The sequence below is a fragment of the Dreissena polymorpha genome, chromosome 7 (assembly GCF_020536995.1).
Source record: "Dreissena polymorpha isolate Duluth1 chromosome 7, UMN_Dpol_1.0, whole genome shotgun sequence".
Taxonomy (NCBI): Eukaryota; Metazoa; Mollusca; class Bivalvia; order Myida; family Dreissenidae; genus Dreissena; species Dreissena polymorpha.
This window is the reverse complement of record NC_068361.1, coordinates 92,123,027-92,143,316: the sequence shown is the minus strand read 5'-3', so window position 1 is coordinate 92,143,316 and position 20,290 is coordinate 92,123,027. Positions and strand designations below refer to the sequence as shown.

Here is a 20,290-nt window from a genome sequence, read left to right as displayed (position 1 = left end):
TTTTTATTTGCACTAAGCCACCAAAGATAAGACACTATTATAAATCTAATGGTAGGCGTCATTAAAGATTCGTTTTAATAACACACCAGACAATAATCCATTGGGGGCAGGTGCCCCGATATTCTACTTTTGTTTTCGAATTTTACCGTTGACCTCCAAGCTTGATCTAGACCATTTTATTTAAGGGGTTGACTTTGCACATGACTCTAAGTCTTATAATAGTTACCTGTATGCCAAGTTATTTTAAAATCCATTCATAGCAAATGTATGTCTGGAGAGGAATTTTTAAGCTGTTTTATGACCAAAAAAGTTACCTTTTACCTCCTAAACATTTGCGGTAGGGGAAGGATTAAACATGCAATATCATTAAGTGAAACTTAAGATGCTGGAGCATTATTGCATTCTTATCGCATGTGTGTGGTTCTTTAAGCAAAATATGTTCATGTGATGATTTGCATAATTATGTTTTAAGTTGTTTTCAAATCCTTCAATGTATGGTAGAGTGATGGCTGAGACAATAGTTTTCTGACACACATCAGGCAGATGCACAGACTGAAGAGAAACATCATATAACAGGATGCAGACTTTGTTGGATTCCCACTTAAACGTTAATGGAAGTTAATACACGGGTAAGTGCTGCTTTTTCCAAATAACTGTTTGAAACAATTTTTCTTAAAAATATCAACTAGTGAATAAAAGACAGATTTTTAAGCTGCTTATGGCAATGTGAAATATATAGATCAGAATTACTTTATTTGATAAGCATGGGTTCTTGTTAAAAAATGTCGTATATACTGCACAATTATGTTTCACGCAGAGTCAACCTTTGGCACCGATTTCAGACGTATTCTATGATTTATTCTAATACCTTAAGATATCGGCAGACACTGCAAAGAACTTTCATGCACTAAAGATTTTTGCAAATGGATTTCAATAACTTGAGATAATTGCAAAAATAAAGTTCTTAACGGTGTGTTTATATTCTGTCCAGCCCGTGTATTAATCCCTAAAAACCACGTTGATTATGCACCCTAAAAAACTTTTTTTTCGGCGTCTTTATCATAGCTAACTTTCGATCAAAATTTCTTGCGATTATTTATAAGCGGCAGCATTGAACGCAAATCAAATAGTTTTATAACACTCTTTTATTCTTATATACAATAAATAACAATATAAAGAGTTATAAAATTATCAGTTAAAATATTATTGACATTTAAAATAAAGGCTTCGCAATTCTGGAAAGCCGTGGATATTGTGGGTTTGTTTTGACATATGGAATACTCCCGATTAAGCATCTCATGTAAGTAAAGACAAAGCCGCAAATAAATGTGAACTTCACTTTAAGCATACACATTTCAAAACAGAAACCGCATACGAGATGCATTTTTCTCGTAACTTGGAGGTGCACTCTGGTGTCTTGTTTTGCTCAACCGATTTACTGCCCCCACTGGCGTTTGACATTTCTATGTAAGATCGCCGCAATCAAATATCTTCACGGTAAACATGCCATGATGCGGAAATCCTTTTACATATGCAGATAGTATGTAAGGGGTAGGATGAATTAATTTGCAAATGTATCAATGTATTCAGTGAATGTATAAATAAACACAGATATAAAAACACGACACCGTTTAACGAGCATTTTGGTCCTCGAACGCAATTTACACTTAACGAATGTGTAAAGCTAACCGTAAAATGGCCTGGGTTTGACCTGCAGTAATTTGGGTTGAAATATTGTTTTGTAATTAATAATATATTCATGTATGTCAAGTGATATTAGTCAAACTTTTTATTAGTTGCTGTGCCATTTCATTCTCGTACACTGTGACGAATACACACATGCAAGTCAAAAGGTAACTAACGGGTGGCCCCAAATTTTGTCCTGAACGCACAGATAATTGAGCATTTTGTCCACGTCGAGCATTGCACATTTCAGGCCCATCTTCGCCGTACGTCACAAAACCTACATGCAAAAAATACAATAATACAATTTAATCATACGGTAAATGTGAGCATAATTGTGTTCATTGAACCATCAGAAAAATTAGTCGGTCGTTGTTAATTAAACACGGCTGTCATTAACAAAAACGATACACATATTTAATAGTACTGTTATGTACATGGTCGATTCATATATTCTTCAAATAGGGTATACCTAAGATTACTATATTTTGTAAAAGATTATTTTTTACCATGTTATCATTTTTTAAATAAAGTTTATCTTAATATTACTTGTATGCACATGGAATTGAATAATTATAATAAATTATGACATTTCGTTTCGGATCTGCAAAACGAAACAAAGTAACGCGTTTTATATGTAATGCACAAGTATCGCCATTGTCAAAAGCTGGTTAAACATCATAAAATGCAGTACAACACTCTTCATGAACATAAACATCTTCCGCGTTTGCTCACAAAGTGTTCTTTTAACAAGTTTTATAGATTAGCTTTAAGTACACTGGTATTTTAACCCTTTCCCACTTAGAAGCAAAATGAAAATGGCTGTGTGCAAATAGCATAAAACCAGAACAGCCTGCGAGTAACTCGCAGTCTGTTCAAGTTTTATGCTGTTTGCTGCTCATCAGTATCTAATAGTTGGAAATAAAGACTTTAAAATTCAATCTAGTATGAAAGGTTATTTAGAAATTTAGCTTTCTAAAGGACTTCACATTCATGAAAATAAGTATCTAAGTGGTAAAGGTTTAATTCATTTGCGCTGTACGTGTCTCTTACCTTCAGACAGGGGCGCACATATGCAAGTGTCGTTTTCTATCTCTATGTGGCAGCGTCTCCAATTCGATGGGCGAGTTTCATTGTTGCACTCCACCGTAATTGGCTCGTGCATAAACTCTTGCATAATTCTTTTTCCATTCTTAAGGCATTTACAGTCAACCTGAAACAAATGTCCAGTAACAATAAGTAGGCTTTAATTAAACAGAGCTGCACAAATTATATGGTGATGTATCGTTGATAATTATGAGTAATGTGTGATGAGTGAAATATCGACAAAAGGTTTTATAATTAAAAAGTATCAATTAAATAATTTAAAGGTAACTGGTTATGTGTCTAAAGCAAAACGACATGTATAATTTTTTCATAGTAGTAAATCGAATGTAATTGTTTCAATTTCATTAACAACCTTATATAAGAAATACAACACAAACAATACAGTAGCTACAGTACATGGCTTTGTTTGTTTTGTTGCTTTGACGTAGAATTATGTTGCGAAGCATATGATTCCCTATTCTTTTTAGGATGGCATACAATTTTTGCTATGGCATTAAGTGTTCATTAAATGATAGGATTGATTAGTACGGTGCTTTCATACATAGATATTAAGCGTGGCTAAATGAACCCCGTCCCGTTTAGAACTGCATAATAATGAATGATGTTGATAGTACCATTATTCTCCCTTCCAGTTAACGAACACTGTGTACATGTTTTGCACTCAAGTATTTAGTATTCATGTCGTTTTCAACTGAAAATCTTGTATGTGTCATAGACGTTTAAAAGACAATATTTTGCATGAACAATTATAAGCGCATTGTGATGAATATAATTCATCGGAGGAAGAGGTTAAATATCAAGAGAGCAGCCTTTCGAAATACGACGTTTGACATTTGAAAGAAAAAAACTAACATTCTTCCTTACATTTGTTTCGAACGGAAGATTAAAAAAGATCCCCAGAACATTGTTAAACTCACCGTTTCACTGTTTTTGTGACTGCAATATGTACCATTCCATCCAGAAAGGCAATTACATTCTGGAGGCCTCAAATCTTCCCTGCAACTGTAATTCCCATGGCCTCCGCATATGTCCTTAGCGACTAGTGATTGGATAGTACAACCTTAAAATCACCAGTGTTTTGTATAGTCACAAAGAGTTTGCAAAACAAAACGGCTGAATATAAACAATGTATGCGGGTCTTTGAACAGCTCATTGTGAACGCTGGTGTACATTCTCTCGCTTCTCTCGCGAGTATGTGTTAGTAAATGTATACACGATGTTGAATTAATAAATGTTTCCATAAACAAGACCTACGCAACAATCTAGTTGATTATTACGTAAACTGTTGTTAATTTGGAAATATTAGTTCAATACAAGAACGCCATATGAAAGAAGAACAAATGTGTCTTGTTCTGAGAAAACTGAGCTTAATGCATATGCGTAAATTGTCGTCCCAGATAAGCCTGTGCAATCCGCACAGGCTAATCAGGGACGACACTTTCCGCCTAAATTGGATTTTTGCTATGAAGAGACTTAATTTAATTAAAAAATGTCATACAAGCGGAAAGTGTCATCCCTGATTAGCCTGTGCAGTCTGGGACGACACTTGACGCACGTGCTTTATGCCCAGTTTTCTCAGAACACGACTCATATAAGTTTCTGCCGAATATGTCTCAACTAAACATGGATTGATGATACACTCACAATAGTCGTCTTATATATGTTTATATCACAAACTGTGACTTGTATAAAATTTCCAAACAAAAAAAAACAATAAATAGTTACGGTCTTTTTAAATACGTCAAACATTTGCATTTAAACAAAAATAAGTTCATTAGAGTGTTTTCACAATGATGGATTTATATACATGCTACGTGTGATACTTACATGTTATATAGTGATTATAAACGTGTGGAGCATTATTGCAAGGGAAATGCTTTCCCAACCATGGAATAAGACTTTCGGCCGTAATACAGGTGTCACCACACTCCAAACATTTTGTTTCTGAAATAGAAGTGCGAAAAGTGAATTTTATTGCATATATTTGCATACCCAAATTGAGCATTTGTCCAAACTAAACGTTGTCTTGTTGTGATAGGAATGTGCACAAAAATTGAGAATGATAATCTTTACATTCAAATAAGTAGCTCAATTAAAAAACTGTTGCAACGTTAGTTCATGAATAGTATTAATACAATTAACAAGACAAGATTATGCGACATTGTGACTGCATACCTCTATCTATAAGTGGCTATTTACAAGGCAAAAAATGGCAGACAAACTGACTAGTGACAAACATGAAGGCGGCTAATCTTTGGCGAGGGGCTCGGTCTTGCGTCCAACAAATCGTATCATTATGATAAATGTGATCTCCAAGAAATTTCAAAGTCATCAAAAACGAACAGACAGTACCAACACACGCAAGCAAGTGAACACAAAGTGTGGCATTGAACGTTGTGATAAGGACAAGTTTATTACACTCGCCACAGTGTTCCAGGATGGCGAAATTTCTTTCAATTCAAAATTAATTCGAATTTATTTTAGAAATATTTCTTATTTGGACCAATGATCTGGCAGTTAGGCATTGATCTTTGTAAAGTATTTTAAAATGCATTTTATTTTTAGCATAGTTTTTTGTATATTTATTCATGATTACATATTTTTTAAATCATGCCACTCCTTCTATGTTAAACATGCTTTGTGATTATTGTATAACTCTGTTGTTCGAATCTTCGATATCGGAGAAAATAAAAAATATATATGGTCATTAACAGTTTCATGATCAATTAAGAATTGTAAATAATACTTTACCGTTTGACAGAATACCAGGGTCGGCTTCACAATGTCTTTCTAAAATAAGGTTAAATACGCGTGTTCAAATACATGTGTTTTAAGCATTTTAAACTAAGGTTATGTAGAAATATGGCTTTAAACATTTTATAGCGCCAAATTTAACAACAATTGGGTTTGAAATCAGGTTTGCCTGGAACTTGATATCTCTCATGACTTCATTTCAAAACATCGTTTATATCAAAGGCATTTTACTGTAGGGTGCTAATGTAAAAATGTACATATGATGCTGCGTGGACTTAGTTCAGTGGTATAGGATATAGTAAAAGGGTTTGTTGAAAGTAGCACATGGCTTATTTTTTATGTAATGAGATATTATTATTTGCTTTTGTACATCGGTACATGTTTTTCATAATTGTACCCATGAAATTCTATTTTAAATTATACTTTGTATCATGTGTTTTCGCATGAGTACGTGGAATATTAGTTTTCGTAATAATTCATTGATTAACATTTTGCTGACGATTGTTACATGGTCATTTTCCGCAATCGTACATGTATTTTTTTCTACTGTATAATGTTTTAAAGTTTGTGTAATGGTAAGTCAATCATTATTTGTCTTCAAGGTAGATGTATATCTGTATTATACCTTCAAACCTGGAGGTTCTACCAACGATCTCGAGTTGACAAATGACTGGCGGCGGACACACCCCATCGTAATTAACGAAGTAGTCAACCGCTGCAAGAAAGCATGATTATCTTACACGTGCTATTTATATTAACTTGGATTATATTAGTTCTATTCGTGTTGCTTTGGTATTTTTAAATGTTTGGTATTAGTTGTTTTTTATTAGTATTCCATAGGTACATACAATCGTTTATATGAAAACATAAAAAATACTACACTAGTCAGTTTTATTTGTGAAGTGTTATTCTTTACTTCATAAGAAATGGAGCCTTGTGTGTGATACGAAATAGCGTAATAAATCATGTATGCGTAGTGTGGGATGCCCAAACCATCATGGCTTCAACAAACATGATAACACTGCTCTCCTGTTTTAGACCGAACAATTCAAAGCAATAGAACAATAAAAATAGACTAACTTTTCAAAATTGGCACGAAAACATGGTAATTTATTAAATAAATATAATTATATAATATTATATAAATAGATCGCACACACTAACTTTCATACTCACTATCATATTCGACTGATTAAAAACTTGTTTGTTTCATAAAACAAGTTTATCATGAAATGAAGCATTTCTATCGCCAATACACTTACATGAATCCTGATGACCCCATGTTTTGGCCTGTGTTGACGACAACGCTAAAGCATCGTTTCGCCTCTTTACGGACCACACAGCTAAAGCGACAGCAAGAACCACAACCACAACGATGAGTATTATGCTGATCACGACCACACATAAGTTTTTCCGTGAAATTCTCCGCAACTGTAAATACATGTAAAATAACAGGTTATAAGTTGAATTCATAAAAATGACAAGCGCGATGTTTAAATTCACATACCCAGCATTGGTTTAACACCTTAATTAATCGATGTTTAGAAAATGAGCTAGTTTTTTGACTTTCTTGCGATGTGCAATGGTTCATACAATTTGGTAACGTGACTGCCATTCAGTTTTGTAAAATACCTAAATTAGATTCTTTAAAATCAGACATGTTTCCATGACCATTTGCGTTGCTTTGGTATATGACAATGACAAACTGTGTGTCTAAACTTAAAGATTATTGCATGACTTTTACGCTATGCTGACATATTAATTGTGTGTGGATTTCAACAGTTGACATTCTTCTTCTTCGGAAAGCTAGAAATTGTGCAATAAACAATTGAAAGATACTTGTTCACAGATTTGGACATGTTTTGAAATGCGTCATAAAATGCTTTAGATATATATTAGTAACTGTAAACATCGAAACTCACAAGCTCCAGTATAAAAGATGAATAGAATAAAAGATTTTGTATCCACACCTGGGCTCGAACCACTGACCATTGGAGTAAAAATCTAGTGCTTAAACTACTCGGCCATCCGTGCTTTGTACTTTTTATAAGCAATGCAGGTAGTTTTACAAACTAAAACGAAAATAGTAGAACTCTCCAAATTATTCAATCGTTTCGCATTTGTAACGGCTTTATTATTTTCAGCTTGTTAAATCGTCAAAAGAAAAAAACGTTAAAAGATATAATGGATATATTTAGTATGGAAAATGATCATTATGATTGCTTCTTCGCAAATAAAATTACTACAATACAAATTTGCAAACCTGAAACTTTTCTTTTATTTTGTGAATTTACCAATCCGTGAACAGGTATCTTTAGGTTGTTCCAAATTCAATAATATATGATACTGGAAAGACTATCTAAGGAAAAGGACCTTTCCAGTTATTGCACGCATTAGCATGATATTTGTATAAGGTCATTAACATGTCATTATCAAGGTAAAAACTGTTTACACACTTAATCACGAATAGCAGTAATTACATTAGTACGAGAGTTGGAAAAGATAAGCATTCAACTGTGTATTTAATTGGTATATTTGTATTTTTTCCTTATACTTCTTTAACTTCATTATTGCACAAAAAATCACCTCGTTAGTATGCATCTTAGTATTTATTTGGGAAATGGGGGTGAAATGTATGTGCGTAAAGTGTCGTCCCAGATTAGCCTTGCAGTTCGCACAGGCTAATCAGGGACGACACTTTTCGTTTAATGGTTTTTTTTGTTTACAGAAAGTCTTTACGTAGCAAAACCCCAGTTTTTGCTGAAAGTATCGTCCCTGATTAGCCTGTGCGCACAGGCTAATCTGGGACGATATGTTACGAACATGCATTAAACCCCCTTTTCAAAGAGCGCGCCTCATTTTTTGTTCGAACAAACAAATTCTCTGATGACATGACAAACATTGAATTGTAAGATAAATATTGCACACACAATATAACCTCATATATATCTTACCCGATGGGTGGGTTCTGTTGATCCGTCCTGAACCTAAAAAACAACACGTTAATATTACTGTTTATAGCAATATACACATATAAGATAAATGACAACAAACTTTTATTGAATGCACCTTTTTAAAAGATTGTTTTAACAACAAAAAGAACAGTTGTACATATGTTTCAGCGCATTTTGTTGTTCTTTTGCTTGTTTTGCGGGCTTTATATAGAATGGAATTAAAGTTGTAATGCATAAATTTAGACACAGTGGCAATTTCCGGCACCCTTACAATCTTTAAATTCTTGAATGTTATCACTGAATATTGCAAAACTTTATGAAAATTGAGAGGGATTATTCATCGCAAGTTTTTGAAATGTATTATTTGTGAAAAGTGTCACTCTGCTTAGAATATATAAGCCGCATTCTGAGAAAACTTGACATAATGCATGTGCGTAAAGTGTCTTCACAGATTAGCCTGTGCAATCCGCGAAGGCTTAAAATGGCAGGAACTTTCCGCCGACACTGGATTTTTGTTTAGTAGAGACCTCCTTTAAACGAAAAATACAAAAAAAGGCGTAAAGTTTCGTCCCTGATTAGCCTGTAATTTATACACGGTCTTCTCTGAGACAACATATTACGCACATGCCCCTTTTTTTAGAATATGTATACATACTTGTAAAGGCTCACATGACTGATTGTGTTCGACATCCTGAAAGAAATTTACGACTTTATGTATATCATCTTCATATGACTAAAATAACTATTCTACGAAACCCGTTTAATCAATAAAAAACAGATTACAATCACACTTTACAATTTAATGTAATGTAATTTAATGTAAAAAAAAATGGCTGTACGGCGAACACAAAAGCATCATAACTATTGACATCTAAAGCTATGCTTCGTAGCTTTTTAAGGTGCGAGCCATTTAAAGACCCATCACAGATGTTTTACGCGTAGTGCAATTAATTCTTAATTCAACACGTTATTTTGTTATGGATCATAATAACGAAACAGCATGTATATTGGTCATCATGTATGGTTATAAAAACATTTTAAAAACTGCTTTAAATATCTGTGCTGTTGATGCAAAAGGCCCGGGAAATGATATGGGCCGTGCTCCGTGAAAAGGGCGTTTAATGCAAGTGCGTAAAGTGTCGTCCCAGATTAGCCTATGCAGTCCGCACAGGCTAATCTGGGACGACACTTGACGCACATGCATAAAACCCCTTTTTCACTGGGCACGGTACATTTATAAGATCATCAAAGCGTTTGTAAGCGACTTTAGTACACTATTTCGAAAGTAGAAAAAAAAGATAAATGAGAACTATAATCCAGTTAAAGGGGCCTTTTCACGTTTTGATAAATAGACAAAATTTATATAAAAAAGTTGTTTCAGATTCGCAAATTTTCGTTTTAGTTATGATATTTGTGATGAAATAGTAATACTGAACATTTACCATGCTCTAAAATATCTATTATATGCATCTTTCGACGATTTAAAAACCTGAAAATTATAAAGCGTTGCAACGCGAAACGATTGAATAATTTGGAAAGTTTTGTTTTGTCGTTATATTTGATGAAACTAAGAGGATTGCTTATATAAAGTAAAAAATACATTCCCTCGTAGCATGAGCACGGTGGCCGAGTGGTCTAAGCGGAAGACTTTTTACTCCAGGACTCCAAGGGTCAGTGGTTGGAGCCCAGTTGAGGGTTACTTTTTGTATCTTTTTTAATTGCATTTTTGTTTTTGCACTGGATATTTTTAGGTCTAATGTTTTAATTTATCAATATAATGCATTTAATGACAAACTTCAATACAAGCCAAAATCTGCCCCTTAAAAAAGAAATGGTACCAAAAGATCAAAAAATAGATAAAATGCCGAAACCTTTTAATACATATGCATACAAACTTCTTCATATTGACCTTCCTCAATGAAAATGGGGGTTAATGGGTCTCAATATTGTGTAATCACATATCACGATACAGTTTTCATGAGAACCCATAAAACGTTCACGTTACAACTACTGTGATGAGTATCTGTTACCAATCAAAACCTTATCAATATGGGTCGAGCTCTTTAAACGAGGGTTTAATGCATGTGCGTAAAGTGTCGTCCCAGATTAGCCTGTGCATTCCGCATAGACGACAGTTTTCGCCTAAACTAGATTTTTGATAGGAGGAGACTTTCTTTAAACGAAAAATATCATAACAGCGGAAAGTGTCGCCCCTGATTAGCCTTTGCGGACTGGAAAAGCTAATCTGGGACGACGTTTTAAGAACTTGAATTAAACCCCCTGTTCACAGAGCTCGACCCATATAGATTATGTTTTGATTGGTAATAGATAATCATCATAGTACTTGTTAAGTGTACGTTTTATGGGAAAATTGTATCATGGTGTGTTATTACAAAATATTGACATTTTGAGAGTTCACTTAATAATTACATTATTCTAAAAGCAGACTAGCCTTCAACCCGCGACCTTTATGTGTCAATTATGTTCGTACCTCAACGCCGTTTGTGTATTTTCAAAACCAGTATTTAATTTCATATTTACTAAACTACGAAGCTATTGCATTTTTTCCCATGACACGCTATATCAGTATGCACGACATATCGAGTGGAAATGGTGAAAATGAAATATTAAATCCTGCACTGTGGCGGCATGTTATCTGATTTAGGTATCATTTGAGATAGTAGGCTACATAAAAAATAGCGACGCTTTAGTTTATGTTTTATGAGTTTGTGTTTGTATAGGACATTTCAACTGAGTTGTTGAAGGAGTGCATTTACAATTGACAGCTAAATGACAACCGTGTCATTGCACATTCAATACATCGTAACATGAGCCGGGCTGTCGTCAAAATTCATGCGCGAACAGTGTCTTCCCAGTCAGCACACGTACCGTCCTCAATTCAAATGTACAGCGCCGTTTTCCACGACTTGCTGTGCACAACATTATAACCCCATTATAACTTGTTATAATTGTGCTGTGCACTGCGAAAAGGGGGTTTAATGCATGTGCGTGAAGTGTCGTCACAGAGTAGCCTGTTCAGTCCGCATAGGCTAATCAGGGACGACACTTTCCGCTTTTAAGCAAGAAAGTCTCTTCTTAGCAGAAATCTTGTTTTGTGGAAAGTGTCCTCCCTGATAAGCCTGTGTGGACTGCACAGGCTAATCTGGGACGACACTTTACGCACATGCATTTAACCCCATTTTCACAGAGCACGACCCGATTATAAAAAATAGACAATATCCAGAGCGTTTAATAAGATAATACATTGTGTAAGGCGAATAGTTAACATAAACTTGAAAGATCATCTTATTATTTGATATATTGATACATTAGCCGCCAATATACCCCTTTAAGGAAAACAATATACCCCTTTAAGGAAAACAAGCAGGTCAATGACAATGGTATCAATGACAAAGGTATCAGCTTGTCGAACAGCATATTAGAGCCCGTATTTAAGTGTCATATTTCATTTTCTTTAGTATTGAAAACAAGGTTGGTTTATACTTGTTCACATCTGTTTTTTGGATTTTAAACCACAATGAGCATACCAAGGTCAGTTGTAAAGCTTTACGTTACAATTGTATCAATCCCAAAATACAATTGTATACTATGTCTCTCTGTCTCTCTCTCGTTATGAAGTTTATTTAATATAACATAATGTTAGTTTAAACCTATTTATTTTAGCTCGATTGCATCGAAAGCCTAAGGCATATATAAACGCTCTCGAGTCCGTTTCCTGGGCCTAGAACCAGTACTTGGTGTCTTTGGGGAAGATCTAAAGAACGCTCCCACGGTAGGGATTAAACCCGTGACCTCCCGGTCGCTAGGCGGACACCATATCCATTACACCACAGCGACCTCTAACATAATGGTCAGGCCATGTAAAAGTTGCATTAGTTTTTAAACGTTAATCTCAGTAGGCACATTTTTGTTTAAAACATTTGTTTAAGGTCGATGACACCGATAGCCTACGGCTTACTGAGACAATCTCGTGTCGGTTTCCTGGATAGAACTCGTGAATGGTATAAGTTGGGGAATCATGAGAATCTGGAGTCCGCTTAGGCTAACGAGGTAAGACATGTTAAGCACTTCTGGAATGTCTCTTTTATGAGAAATATCTTCTTCACAAAAATCCAGTATAGGCGGAAAGTGCCGTCCCTGATCAGCCCGTGCGGACTGCACATTCTAACTATGGGGCGAAACTTAACGTACATGCATTAAGCCCAGTTGTCCACGAACGAGGCTTATATGTGTTCAACAGACAAACATAAAACGATGACAGGTAATCACAATGAGACGTGTTTACTGAAACGATCATTTCATTAAGGTTTACGTAACCTTAGCTTGAATATGACAGTGACGATGTGTTAAGGTTAACAGGAATGAGCGGCAGTAAAACTAGTTAAATTGTCCTGCAATTAGTAATTAAAGAACTGTTCTGCTTTGAAGATGAATGGCATGTATCGATTTTCAAAGAAACTGCGGGTTCGCATTTATGTAGTTGATTTGATGACAGCCTACTTCGACAGGTCACGAGTTCGATCTAAATATATGAACCGTGCTCTGTGGAAAGGGGTTTAATGCATGTGTGCAAAGTGCCGTCCAAGATTGGCCTGTGCAGTCCGCACAGGCTAATCAGGGACGACACTTTCCGCTTTAATGATATTTTCCGTTTCAATAGGGTCTCTTTTTAGCAAAAATCCAGTTTAGGCGAAAAGTGTCGTCACACAGGCTAATCTTTGACGACACATTACGCACATGCATTTAACCCTCTTTTCACAGAGCGCGGCTCATATGTTTGAAGTATTAAACGGGTCTCTCTCAACAGTCATTGGTTCTAACCAGGAAACGGCCTCGGGAGTTTCTCAATAAACCTTTTTCGCTCTGTTAGCAATCGCAAATACTTATTTTTCTAAGAAAAACTGAATTGAAATAATATATTAGAAAACAAGTTGCATAACGAACATTACATTTGTATATAAATGACGTTAAAGAAAAGCAGTCGGGTGTTGTTGTCATTTTGTGCTTTGTTGTTGTTGTTGCTGTGTTGTTATTGTTTTATTCATGCCTCTTTCGTCGCTAAATAACAGAAAGTCAAGCAAAATGTAAACATCGAAGCAAGCGTATGATTTATCGCAAAATGCAAGCATAGGATTTCTGTGGGAAGAAAAATCCATAAATCCCATAGCGACCGTCGAATTCGAGTGCACGTGAGCAAGTAAACATAGCAGATGCACAACCAGTCTGGATCATGTATTAACATGTTCAAGATAGTTCTCTAAACATAGATGTTTAGAGAACTGACATTGTAACGGATCTAACATTCAATGGATGGTTTACATAGCGAAGTTCGACGAGGATATTTAGTCGATAAAATATTACGAAAACAATAATGCACTCACCGAATCTGAGTAGTCCGCCATTTTGTAAAAACGAACCTATTTTGTTATTACATAAATTCTTCCAACGTGCGAATGTGTTGCAATGAGTTTCAAAACGAAAGCAGTCATATGATAATCGCATGGAAAGCTCGGCTTCAAGAATTGGCAGGGCATTTCCCGCACTTGACATATCGAAAATGAAAGTATCGGTACATGTAAACATACCTGGTAATTTCTTAATTTACGTGTTTTAACAACGCAGTATATGGTAAATGTGCATATGATTTCTAAATTGACTTGTTTAACAACTTTATAAATTATTGGCCGTGTTTTTATTCTTTTTAAAACTTAATATTCGTTTACCAGACGAGACTTTACATGAAAGTCGCAAAATGAATAAAGTGCATTTCTGGCAAAGGTCAACTAGACTGGTAACAAAAGTCGTTGCCAGCTGAAGAAATTTCAACATTTTAACTCTGCGACAAGTGTCCACAAATTATTCATTTTATTAAGGAGAATCTGTAACAAAAAACACGACTTTCTAAATGTTTCCGGTAAGCACATTTATACGTGTTACCAAATTAAAATTAGTTTACTTGTAAATTTATTCGTTTTCAAAAAAAAAGAAAATCTTTACAGTAAGCAAATAACTTAGAAAAATACAGACAAAATCTACCAAATTCTTTTTTATATTGGAACAAAATCACCATACACTTACATGTTCTGTAACGTCCGATGGACGGGAATCGTTCTCAGTTGAAGCCATGTTGCAATGTCCGAATGTTCCATTGGCCACACGAATTATGAACGATATGTATTATCTGCAACTTGAGTAGATTCAACACAAAAGGAGTCATTGTGGACAATATTCCAGAACCGAAACAATTCCAGTTAATTCTCGGAATATTTCATTTTCGCTTTCAACTAGAAGTATAATTATTTACAAATGTATGTCAGTCTAATAATTGTCGACAACTTTCAGATGCGACGTTATCGCTCATCTAGTCGCGAATTACAAAGAAAGCATTGTAAATTATAGCCCGGGTTGGAAGCAATCTTTCAATTTGCAAACAGTAATTGTGAATAATTGGAAACATAAGCAATCAAATTGTTGTATTTGCTAAAGCGTTTCATAATGTTCTGATGGTCAGTGAGATAATGAGATCACCGCATTTCAGCTGCCGAAAAAGATGTCTGTTTGTTTACTTTGAAGTTAGTATAAATTATTAGTGAACTCTTTATGTTGAAAATCCCCTGCTTTTCATAGTTTATTAAATGTAATATGCTTCTTACAAAAGTATAAATTATTTATATTTTTATTCACTCACTACGGTATTTAAGCTTCTAGCTTGCCGTGCATATCCTGTCAATATAAATTAGTAGAAATACAAAAAAGAAACACGCGAATATAATATTTACTTCACACTAAATGAAACACGCACTTTATTATATTCCGGGTCTCATGTCATTTAAACGTGTACCGGTAATCTCATTAAACGGGTCGTTGTGATATTGTTACGAGACAAGTATGTTGGTCTAACCGTGCTGTTAAGATTACATAAGTGATAACTTGGGTGGGAAATTCGGTATATCTTTATTGTTATGGACATATTGAATTAGCCATCCTCATACAATTATGTTGATGGCGTTTCGGCCGTCTCAAGATTTTGTAAGATGCATTATAGCCTCTTTCTTGGAAAACTGGTGTTGAGCATGTGCGTAGAGTCTCGTCTCAAGTCTGTATGTGCAGTCCGCACAGGCTGATCAGTAACGGCACTTTCCGCCTATACGAGATTTTCGATAAAAATTGACTTCCTTTAAACGAAAAATGCATGAAAGTGGGAAGTGTCGTTCCTGATTAGCCTGTGCGGAACATTCTGCGACGACACATTTCGCATATGTTCTAAGCCGAGTATTCGAAGAGCGAGGGCCATATTTAGATCATGTTGCTGGGGCTATATAATAGTCTGTCATTTTAATGGCTTTATCAGCGCCTTACTTAATAAAAAAATGTTTCGCGTGACAGAAAACATTCTATAACAATATAAACGGTGCATGGGAACACCAGACTTCAATGGGACCTCTTCACATATTTTTGTAATTATACCATTTTGAATAATGGAAAATAATAAAAGAAGCAAGAAACAGAAGTTGAATAAAAAATATTTCGACCTGACCGGGATTTGCGCCTAAAGGACAGTGGGATCAAAATATATAGTGGGAAACCGTATTTTAACAAACTTTGTTACATTTAGCAATACTATGAGTTGTTCAAATTCTCTAAGAAAAGCGTTACTCATACTTAATATTGCTTTAATAATTTCGTTTTAAGATCATCCATAATCGGAATGGTATTTTGAACATTTTTCCTTGCAATAAGCGGAATATTGTTTGTTTAATTTAAATGGATTCTATTTATTGAACATTTGTTTTGGAAAATTATGTTTTGCCAATCTGCGAAATAGTCTCTGGCATTTTAATGTATTTCCTCAAAAGCTGATTATAGTTTCTATTCCATTTTAAAAATATTCAATTCTTTCAAAATCATAATAATGAATTTAGAATGACGAATATTCATAAACAAAGCGGCGTAACGTAAGTCAGTGATGTCTGACTTGGTCATTTTTGACTGTCTATAGACACCTTCCCCCCCCCCCCCCCCCCCCCCGGTTGGATTGGACAAAATCCAACGGAAGTAATAAGCTCTAAAAGGAGATGATTTCTATACCTGCTAAATGATAAATAGAAATTTTATTTCAAAGTGGCGCAGTAGGAGGCATTGTGTTTCTGACGAACACATCTCTTGTTGGGTCACTAGGTCAAAGGTCAAGGTCACTGTGACCTCTAAAAAAATAATTCTGACAAGCTTTCGCAGCCGAGCGTGGAACCCGTTATGCGGTGCTCTTGTTTTATAATATGTTACAAAAATAATAATACACGAAAAATATATATTGATTATATATATTTTTAATGATTCTAAATGTACAGCTATTTTAATTTGTTCATTAATTTGTTGGTAATGACGCGTTAAAAATGTATTTTATCGACCTGCTACGTCGTGAATATTTTACCCGTCTATGCTATGCAGATAAAAGAATTGATAACAAATGATTTGCCGCTTGTGTTATCTGTCTAATGGTAAATCTGGATAAGAGCAGGTGTCTTATGTACAAGTGTTTATACCATTTATGCATACTGAGTGCATACATATAGGGTTATTAAGACTTATATCAAACGCATGGTGTTGACATTTTCCAACATAATACAAGTTAAATACTATTTAGTAAAATATGTTACATTAATTTTTACAGCAGAGTATAAAGACAATAAAACAATCAGTAAACTGATATAACGGCGTAGAAAACACATGACCTATGACCTACAGTACATTACCGTCAATAGATAGCAAACATCGACATTATACTATTTTTCACATGTCCCATTCTTATCCTCGATCCTCTCTTAGTCAGTCCATTAAATGAACAATAATCACACGTAATGCAGTTTTCATTCAAATATAACCTTCATCTTATCGTGGTGGCTTGGCTAGCTTATGTCTTTTACACATGGCGTTAATACGCAAAATATTTGAGACAAGGTTCGCGAAGATGCGCCATAAGGTATAGACCGTAATAAAGGCGAAAACTTCAAACGTGTAAGTGTGATCCTGGCTTCTAGTTGGCATGATAACCAAATGCCTTCTACACATCGCCCTAATATCAAAGCGGTTCAGGTAAACGAAAATCCTTTTATTAGCATATAAGATATCAATAGGTCACTGAAAGCCGGACTTAAAAATTAACCTTAAGTGAGACCTTAAGGCGACAAGACTTAGCCATATACAACCCTAAAGTGTGACCTTGAGCCGGCATGACTGACTCATATACAAACCTTAACCGTGACATTGAGCCGGCAAGACTAACCAGTATACAACCCTTACATGTGGTATTAAGTCGACAAGACTGACCCATACACAACCCTTAAGTGTAACCTTGTGCCACCAAGACTGACCCATATACAACCCTTAAGTGTTACCTTGATCCGGCAAGACTGACCCATATACAACCCTTAAGTGTTACCTTGAGCCGGCAAGACTGACCCATACACATCCCTAGTATTACCATGATCCGGCAAGACTGACCCATATGAAACCCTTAAGTGTTACCTTGATCCGGCATGACTGACCCATATACAACCCTTAAGTGTTACCTTGATCCGACAAGACTGACCGATATACAACCCTTAAGTGTTATCTTGATCCGGCAAGACTGACCCATATACAACCTGTTACCTTGATCCGGCAATACTGACCGATATACAACCCTTAAGTGTTTCCTTGATCGGACAAGACTGACCCATATACAACCCTTAAGTGTTACCTTGATCCGACAAGACTGACCCATATACAACCCTTTAGTGTAACCTTGATCCGACAAGACTGACCCATATACAACCCTAATGCGTGATCTTTGGCCGGCAAGACTGACCCATATACAACCCTTAATTGTAATCTTGATCCGGCAAGACTGATCCATATACAACCATTATGTTTTACCTTGATCCGGCAAGACTGATCCATATATAACCCTTAAGTGTTACCTTGATCCGGCAAGACTGACCCATATACAACCCTTAAGTGTTACCTTGATCCGGAAAGACTGACCCATATACAAGCCTTAAGTGTTACCTTGATCCGACAAGACTGACCCATATACAACCCTTAAGTGTTACCTTGATCCGTCAAGACTGACCCATATACATCCCTTAAGTGTTACCTTTATCCGGCAAGACTTACCGATATACAACTCTTAAGTGTGATCTTGATCCGGCTAGATTGACCAATATACAACCCTAAAGTGTTACCTTGATCCGGCAAGACTGAATTATATACAACTCTTAAGTGTATCCTTGAGCCGGCATGACTGACCCATATACAACCCTTAAGTGTTACCTTGAGCCGGCAAGACTGAACCATATACAACCCTTAAGTGTTACCTTGATCCGACAAGACTGACCCAATACAACCCTAAAGTGTGATCTTGGGCCGGCAAGACTGACCCATATACAACCCTTAAGTGTTACCTTGAGCCGGCAAGACTGACCTATATACAACACTTAAGTGTGACCTTGAGTCGGCAAAACTGACCCATATACAACTGTAGGTGTGACCTTGAGTCGGCAAGACTGACCCATATACAACCCTAAAGTGTTACTTTGATCCAGCAAGACTGACCAATATAAAACCCTTAAGTATGATATTGAGCCGGCAAGACTGACCCATATAAAACCCTTAAGTGTTACCTTGAGCCGGCAAGACTGACCCATAGACAACCCTTAAAGGGGCCGTGCAACAGATTTTGGCATGTATTGAAGCTTGTCATTAAATGCTTTATATTGATAAATTGAAACATTTGAACTAAAAACATCCAGTAAACAAAAACATGAATACGCTTTATAATTTGCATGTTTTCAAATCATCAAAAGATGCATATATACAATTTAAAAAAAAAAGGAAAAAAATGTAACCCTTAACAGGGCTCGAGCTGGCATGACTTGCCCACATACAATAAATCCTTAAGTGTGACCCTAAGCCGGAAAGACTGACCCATATACAACCCTTAAGTGTATCCTTGAGCCGGCAAGACTGACCCATATACAACCCTTAAGTGTGACCTTGAGTCGGCAAGACTGACCCATATACAACCCTTAAGTATGAACCTGAGCCGGCAAGACCCATCCATATAGGTTTTGCAAATTTCCCACTTGATTATATGATTGACAATATTCTAAATACAAATATATAAAAAAAGTGATTACAAAAGATCATAACAATCTTTTTTTTAGAATTCTCGTTAATAGTTCGAAAATGGTAGGGGGTCCGCTCTGTGTACTGACTTAATCTTTTAGGACAATTAGACATCAACATTTATTGCAACTCACATTATTTGTAGTTGTTGATTTTACTCATAGATCATCTATTTGTTCGCTGTATATACAATATTCATTCAATTATTACACTTATTGACAAGAGGTCAATAGAAAAAAAAATGCTCGATTCTCCGGTAAAACACTACCTCGGTTCAATTAGTCAAGTCTTTTTCAAAGCCATTTAACTCCACTCTAAAGTCATTTCAACATAAGTGCCTACCACTCGAACGGATGCTCGAATGTATGATTTCGACAAACTAGACTCATCCATTGATATTTCAATATAATTGCGTCGTTGAAAATCAAAGCCGATTGTGCGGCGAATCAATAGCTACATACGAATTATTGCTATTTCAAAAATTCCAGGCACATCAATAAGATCTTCGTATCAATGGGTTACTTTCAAATCCCCAGACCGGACGTGTTAAGTCAACATTTATAGAATATGGCGGAAACGGATAATCCTAGCATGACTCTAACGTT

At 35.6% G+C, this 20,290-nt stretch overlaps 2 protein-coding genes and 1 long non-coding RNA gene across 6 annotated transcripts in view; 2 read left to right on the top strand and 1 right to left on the bottom strand.

Annotated features, from left to right (window-relative positions):
* The first annotated feature begins 507 nt into the window (after positions 1–507).
* LOC127838046 (uncharacterized) lies at positions 508–6,428 on the top strand. The gene is made up of 2 exons (XR_008029621.1): positions 508–629; positions 4,993–6,428. It is a non-coding gene; the product is annotated as an uncharacterized LOC127838046 (long non-coding RNA).
* LOC127838045 (uncharacterized) lies at positions 1,128–15,394 on the bottom strand. Of its 3 annotated transcripts, none has more exons than XM_052365558.1 (10): positions 14,598–15,393; positions 9,154–9,189; positions 8,499–8,531; positions 6,807–6,975; positions 6,170–6,259; positions 5,542–5,580; positions 4,618–4,734; positions 3,708–3,850; positions 2,737–2,896; positions 1,128–1,963 (listed from the first exon to the last, which is right to left on the bottom strand). In XM_052365558.1, exons 1-10 carry the CDS (start codon positions 14,643–14,645, stop codon positions 1,767–1,769), a joined length of 1,032 nt encoding a protein of 343 aa, XP_052221518.1. In that variant the 5' UTR covers positions 14,646–15,393; the 3' UTR covers positions 1,128–1,766. The 3 variants fall into 3 exon arrangements, with proteins under 3 accessions (XP_052221518.1, XP_052221519.1, XP_052221520.1); XM_052365559.1 differs by lacking the exon at positions 14,598–15,393 and adding an exon at positions 13,901–14,026; XM_052365560.1 differs by lacking the exon at positions 9,154–9,189 and having other exon boundaries at positions 14,598–15,394.
* The window catches only part of LOC127838044 (uncharacterized), a 32,741-nt gene continuing 24,367 nt past the window's right edge, over positions 11,917–20,290 (top strand). The window contains exons 1-2 of one of the 2 annotated variants that reach the window (XM_052365556.1): positions 11,917–12,050; positions 12,449–12,569. In XM_052365556.1, coding sequence (XP_052221516.1) covers positions 12,538–12,569 — 32 coding nt within the window. In that variant the 5' untranslated portion in view covers positions 11,917–12,050; positions 12,449–12,537. Of the gene's footprint in view, positions 12,051–12,448; positions 12,570–13,971; positions 14,108–20,290 lie in introns of those variants that run through there. The other variant, XM_052365555.1, reaches the window with a different exon arrangement.